At 44.0% G+C, this 7,325-nt stretch overlaps 1 protein-coding gene across 2 annotated transcripts in view; it reads left to right on the plus strand.

Moving 5' to 3' along the window:
• Positions 1-2,201: 2,201 nt before the first annotated feature.
• The window catches only part of pmepa1 (prostate transmembrane protein, androgen induced 1), a 37,172-nt gene continuing 32,048 nt past the window's right edge, over positions 2,202-7,325 (plus strand). For both annotated transcript variants that reach the window (XM_063215209.1, XM_063215210.1), the window contains exon 1: positions 2,202-2,590. In XM_063215209.1, coding sequence (XP_063071279.1) covers positions 2,485-2,590 — 106 coding nt within the window. In that variant the 5' untranslated portion in view covers positions 2,202-2,484. The remainder of the gene's footprint in view (positions 2,591-7,325) is intronic.

Raw genomic sequence — 7,325 nt, forward strand, 5'->3', positions numbered from 1 at the left:
GCTGAGGCACTCAAGGTTGCAATTGTTTTTACTTTTTTATTTGGCTACAATGCCTACGCGTTTCGGCCCTTATGGCCTTCTTCAGGGCGTATCAAGAGCAGGTCACATGTATGCCACTTTTTAAAACAATCAGGTTGGTCACATGACACAAGTCACATGATTAGCAGGTTAAACCACAACCCTATTTACAACTATTACAACAGAATATAACTGAGGGCTATCCCTATCCTTTTTCAAAAACATAATTTTCAGTGTTTCAGTGTGAAAAATCTCATCCCACGCTTGCCCTATACAGCAATAAAAGGCACATTAAATAACTTGATAAAGAACTTGGACTGACCAGGGGAACATAATAAATATGGAGATGGAGCTGTGAATGAATGCAAAGTAGTGAATTATGATAAAAAAAACACGCTTTCTTTTGTGTGAGTTAAATATTTCCTGGGAGATGAGTTTCTGTTAAGGTAGTGAAAAACACTTTGAACCATAGTAATTTTTTGTGCCAAGTCGCGTTTCCATGTTTAATCCACCAGAGGGCAGCGAAGACCTTTTACTACTGTGCAAGCAGTAGAGAGACCATTCAGATAGATATTATATTTATATGCATTTGCTTCAGTCATACAGTGGCACAATGCTACAAAAAATGACAGCTGTGTACTCGAAACAGCAATTCTGGCCACCAATTTATGACTGTAGACATTTCCATCAATAAGTGCAGAATATGTATAGAACAGTCCCACATGGAAGTGAATTATCAGATTAAATCAGTCCAGTTGGCCACAGGGCCAAGACCACCTACACCCCTCACGGTATCACACATACGAGGCAACAGATTGTGTACCTGTATAATGTTCCACTTGTATTGTGAATTTGAAGTAACTTTTAGCCCAAGCTAGAGTCAGTTACTCCATACGGTAGGCCTACAGTACACCAACACCCTTGACCCTCCTCTGTCAAAAGAGTGTTTTGGGCCTGTGATGTTGCACCAGGATCAGGATCAGGATCATGTTTGACCAGAATCAGCCTGGTCAACTTGGCAATTTCTTCAATTTAAACTGTGCACATCTTCTGCATGTACAACACACTGATTGTGCCAGCCAGGGCATGACCTCACTTGACCATTATTTAAGTGTAGGCCTGGCCTATGCTTCACAGAACAGGCACTCCCTGGGCCTAGAATAGTGTTTCTCAATGGGGGAGGTACAGACCCCCAGGGGGTGTTGGAGAGCTCTAGGGGGGGGGCGTTGAGAAGGAAACAGCTGAGAGGGGGCGGTACTAAGTTGCCATTGGGGGGCATTAGTCCATTAGATTTTTTCATACTAAGAGGTGGGCGTTGTCGGTCTTGTGATGATGTCAAGGGGGCGCTGGGAGGCTTGAGATGAGGCCAAGGGGCGTTTCTTCAAAAAACATTGAGAAGCACTGGCCTAGAGCCTTTTTACTACTAAATGAAAAGTCAACTTGTTATGCCAATGAGTAGGCCTATAGAATCAATGTGTTATCCTCAAACTAGAACTAGCATGGCTAGCAATGACGCTTGCACCTTCGATCATTATTTATTTATTTATTTATTTATGTATTTATTTATTTATTTATCACTAGCATAGAAGTAGCTTTAGGCCAGTAGTTTTTGTGATTAATATTGGCTTTTTTCTTTTGTTGTTGTTGTTGTTGTTTGTCATGAATAAAACACTCAAACAATGCCGCTCCTGGGCCGTACAGTGTACTTTTATTTGTCCAGATGTCCACATAAAATAACATTGTCTTAACATTTAGGATACATAACACCCTGCAACCGTTTGATCGCCAAATGATCACGGTGTAGTTCAACTCACATTTTTCCTAGCAGGTTGCCTTTTAATTGCCACACACACACACACACACACACACACACACACACACACACACACACACACACACACACACACACACACACACACACACACACACACACACACACACACACACACACACACAATTTATTTAGATATTATAATATGCCAATCACGTTGACATAAAATGCTGCTATCTGCACTCATGCGAAGCTCCCAGACGGGTTTTGCGGGGTTGTGTTGTGTCTGGGGATTGGCCAAACGCACTCCTGAAAGTCCAAGTCTGGCACTGACGTAATCCTGTCTGCTCCGAAGCCCCTCCCACACACTATCGCTGCTGACTGAGTGCCGACTTGGACTTGACTGAGGTAACCCAGTCGCAGTAACCCGACGGCTAGACAGACAGAATTTAGCACAAGCTGCCTGCAGAGAAACAACGCCGTACTCGAGTACCGAGGGCCAACAGCGGCCCGGGGTTAGGTAGGAAAGTCAAAGTAAATAAATGTTATTCTCAGACTTTTGATTTTTTTTTCTCGTAACGGTAAAGACATCGACGGCGACCTCTACTCATGAGCTCTTTCTACTGGAACATTAGTTTACGTTAACTACACAAGTTGTTTAACGTTACTTCCAAACGCCAGATTTACAGATTTAAATGTTTAACTCTATGGGTCTGATTAACGAGACAACGGGCATCCAGACAAATGTGTCCTGTTCCTGTAACTGCAAGCACTCGACTTCTTCCCAGAGCACGGAGATCAGTAAGTAGACTTTCTTTGGCTTTTCCCAACGGCTAATGTTTATGTTGCTAGCATCACTTGCAAACGTTTCTTATGTTCCTCTTTGGCGAGCTAACCGAGCTAAGTTTGCTATCCTAGCATTGTAACACTGGCTGCTTTTAGGTCACTGACTCTTGTCTCGTTAGCGATAGCTGCGTTCAAGGCTGTCTGTCCGACTTTTGTTTTTGTTTGCGTAGCAGATTTTTTTCTTGTGTTGCTGTCTGGCTGTTCATTTCTTCTTCTCACAACTAGTTACAAACGGAATCCTCAAGTTGTTTTACAGTGTAGGCTGCTGCGCCCAGACTGCTGCTTCTTTCGAGTCTTGTGATGATCATCACAACAAAATCATCACAGAGGTGGCCGACACTCACGGAGGTTGTGTTGGTTCTTAAATTAGACATGTCTAGAACAACCTCTTGGTTTAATAACACCGGCTGTGTGACAAATACTGCGTTCATTGTGAAATGGAAGACTTTCTGTTGTCTATTAGGCAGTGATGTGCCCACATGAGAAGGATTTGATATTTGACGAAACGTATGGAATGTCATTGGGGGAATGTACTCTGTTTAGATTGTGATGTTGGTTCAACAACTTCAATAAACATCACCTCCATAGGATAACAGGCTGTGGTCTTTGCCAAATGTTCAGTTGGTAGACTAAATAGCCTTTGGTAGGCTTTACTTAAGGGACTGGTGTTTAGTCTGCCTGGTATTATTATGTGAGGGGTTTTCATCTGACAGACAGCCAATGTTGAGTCATGTTGTGTCTGGCAATCCGAGGATAAAGGGGGATTTATAAAATCATATTTCCTTCAGCCTGGTGTAGCCCAAAAGAGACCTGTCATTTCAGGAAAAGAAAGCAAAGGAAACATGTTTTCTTACTAACCTAGGGTTAGGGTTAGGGTGACATTGTAGCCCAAATACTCACAATGTCTATTTACAAGAACATTGTCTATTTGTCCACACCACCTGATCTTTTCTTTGGGTTTCTCCCACTGTGTCTCGGATACTGTTATATAATTTTGTGTGTGTAGGTTGTTGCTGTCTTTTTCACTTTTTGCTGTTTGGCTTTCTGATTTTTTTGTCAGTGGTGGTGTCTGTTTGGAAGCAGATTGAATTTGTTGAGACTGTCTCAAGTTTATTATAAGGACTGCCATATGAGGCAGATGCTGGTCCGTGAGGTGTGTGTGTGTGTGTGTGTGTGTGTGTGTGTGTGTGTGTGTGTGTGTGTGTGTGTGTGTGTGTGTGTGTGTGTGTGTGTTACTATTATAATGTTAAGTTGCTCTTGACAAGAAATGTGAGTGAGTGGGCGCATACAGTGTGAGACAGACAGACTGATGTCTGGAATAATAGTGCGTCTCATGTACAGTACAAATCATGGAATGTCAGTGATTTTATGCATTCATGATGCATACCGCGCACTGCACATTCCTCTGTGTGTTTGTGTGTGTGTGTGTGTGTGTGTGCGTGTGCGTGCGTTCGTGCGTATGTGGGGGCTAGGATGTGTAAACTGCTGTGTCTGCCTGACTCCAGAAGTAGTCACAGACAGTGAGGTGTTTAGTCACCAGAGTTTTACCGTTGCTGCTGCTTCTCCTTATTTCAGTGGAAGCATGATGATCTCACCGGCACCACTCAGCATGCTGTCATCTCCACAGACGCTACCGCTAACACAGATACTAGTGACGATTGAATGTAGCATCCATCCTCCCACCTAGCTTTGCCTGGGGGGGCGCTAATAACAGTGCTAAAGGGAGCAGACCTCGTCTCAGACTCAGACAGACTCCCTGGAGGTGCAACTGTAACCACACACACACAGACAGCTTTTACAAAGCCCAGCCGACAACTGCCAATCATTACATTACATTTGGCAAGCGCTTTGTTTTAACCAAAGAGACTTAGTATCGAGGACATAGTCAGAGCATACCTCACTTGCAGATACAAAGTGAGCACAGGAAATATACAGAACAATAAGTGCAGATTAGTAGGGTTAGTTTTTTGTTCTTCTTCAGTTAATCAAGTTGATGGTTAACAGAGAATAGAATAACAAGCATGTCTTGTCAGAGTCTTCTCACAAGTGAAAACCAAGTGCTCCCTGCCTGGTATCTTAGTTGCTGTAGGTTATCTGCTGAGGTGAATGATATTGTATTTAGCTTTATGGATGGAATAGGGAAGTGGTGCAAGACAAGTTAACCCTGATTTTTAAACTGGACTGGACGTGTGTGTGCGTGTGCGCGTGTGCGTGTGTGCGTGCGTGCGTGCGTGCGTGCGTGCGTGCGTGCGTGTGTGTCTTTCTATGGGGCTGTATAGACTACTCACTAGACTGACCAGACACGCACTCAGACAAACAAAAATACATTACCATAGCCCCCAGAGGGAAATGCCACACACACAGACACACACACACACACACACCCTCAGGGATTGGCTAGGAACACCCTCACGGATGAAAGACAAAGACCTCGTGCAGTGCAGTCTGATTCACTAATAGGCAGTTTGGCTTGGTGGTAAACTCATGCACAAAGCCACTGTCTGTGTCTGCATGCAAAGGTGAGCGGTGGTGACTTGGGCAGTGAAGGTTCCAGAGACGATAAACTGAGTTGAAGGTGAAGATTGTGCACAATCACACATCCCAGGTAAAGATGCAGGACAAAGCCTGACTGTAATTTTCGGAGTGGGGAGTTAAAGCACACTTGTAATCCTTCTTGTTATGTTTTTGTTTTTTTGTTTTTTTTTAGTAGCTGAATTATGTTTCAACTTAAGCAGTCTTCACATAATCCATCCATGAAATAAATAAAAAAAAATACAACAAAAAGGATTTTTTAAGTGTGCGGACTCCTCACCTCAAAAATTCCAGAGACAATACGAAAAATATTTCATCAAGCCTGTATGTTGATGATTGCCTTATATACATTTGACACATTTATTTATCTTTTAAGGAGACAAAACACAATCATTTTTACTCTATTATAGGCTTCAAACCTATGAGGAGATGTAATAAAAGAAATCTTGAATCTTGTTTCTGTCAACCCTTGCCTAGGCCTGCTACAGCGAAGTCCTTCCTTTACAAAAAGAAAGTGTCTGGCTAGTGGCTACAGTTTCCCACTCCCATTTCACCATGTCAACTCTGCAAGGACAGGACAGGACAGGGTTGGCTGGCTGGGTTGTTGTGGCTATTGTTGACTGTCTGCACAGTGAGGCCATCATGGAGTTTTTGCAACCAAGTAATACGTTTTTAATCAAGTTGCAAAGTAACAAATGGCCTGCCATTGATCACCACACCAGTGGAGTTTTTACAGACATTTTTTTTTAACTTGCTCTATAAACACACACACAAACACACACACAAACACACACACACACACACACACACACACACACACACACACACACACACACACACACACACACACTAGGGGTGGTACGGTTCACAAAATTCACGGTTCGGTTCATATCGCTGTGTCAAGGTCACGGTTTTCGGTTCTCTACGGTTCTTTATTTTTAGTTCATGATAAATGGTGCACTGGCTCATAGAATCTGACTTATCACTAAATATCCTACATATGGTTTGTATAGGTTTATAATGTGAAAATGGTGTGATTTTAATTGTGTCATCCTCTGATTTGGTCTTTTACGCTAATGTTTTAATCAGAAAGACTGGATAAGATACTCCTAGAACGTCTGTTTTACATATTTTTCTGGGCAGTACATGAATTGCGGTTCGCAATGGATTGCACGGTTCGGTTCGGTATGTGTGTGAATTGTACGGTTTCGGTTTTCGGTGCGGTTTGTGCCATCCCTAACACACACACACACACACACACACACACCACACCACACACACTCGCACAGATAGCCTAGCCTAGTGAGGGAGCAGCTGCCTCTGTGAACCAGCTGATCGGTGCCCACCCCCACCATACCAGACCCCATTTACACACACACACACACACACCCAATAGAGGGGTGACTCGGCCATCCTCCCTCCCTGACCAGACACGGCCCCTTCCCCCCCACCAGCCGTACACACCCTGACTCACACACACATATGGAGACACATGGTGTCCTCCACCCCCACCCAACCAGACAGTGCCTGACAGCCAGAGTGACTGATGTGGGAGAATGTGAATATGTATGGTGGTGGGTATGGCTCTGTGTCTGGGTGTGGGGTGGGTATGGCTCTATGTCTGTGTGTGGGGTGGGTATGGGTCTATGTCTGCGTGTGAATATGTATGGTGGTGGGTATGGCTCTGTGTCTGGGTGTGGGGTGGGTATGGCTCTGTCTATGTCTGTGTGCATAGGGTTTTACCAGGGTGGCGGTCTGAAAATCTTTGCCAACTGTCTGGTTTTTTGAGGGGCATTCACATGCCATGGGTACATCTCCACCCCCCACCCAAATACACACACACACACACACACACACACACACACACACACACACACACACACACACACACACACACACTTCCGTTCCCAACCCAGACATGCCCAGGATATATACCCCTCAATCATCAAGACACCTTGGCACAAAGACAGACGCCACAGCCTTGTGCATAAAGCATGCACATAATGTAGACAATGTATGCGGCCCATAGATGGTCTCTCGCTGTCTCTCTCTCTCACGCTCTTGCTCTCTCTCAAAGCACACAGACAAAGTTATATTTGGGTGGGAGACGTGACGCCTTGTTTTTTCGTAACATTGGTTAAAAACCTACAAAACTGTT

Source organism: Engraulis encrasicolus, chromosome 14, assembly GCF_034702125.1.
Source record: "Engraulis encrasicolus isolate BLACKSEA-1 chromosome 14, IST_EnEncr_1.0, whole genome shotgun sequence".
NCBI lineage: Eukaryota > Metazoa > Chordata > Actinopteri > Clupeiformes > Engraulidae > Engraulis > Engraulis encrasicolus.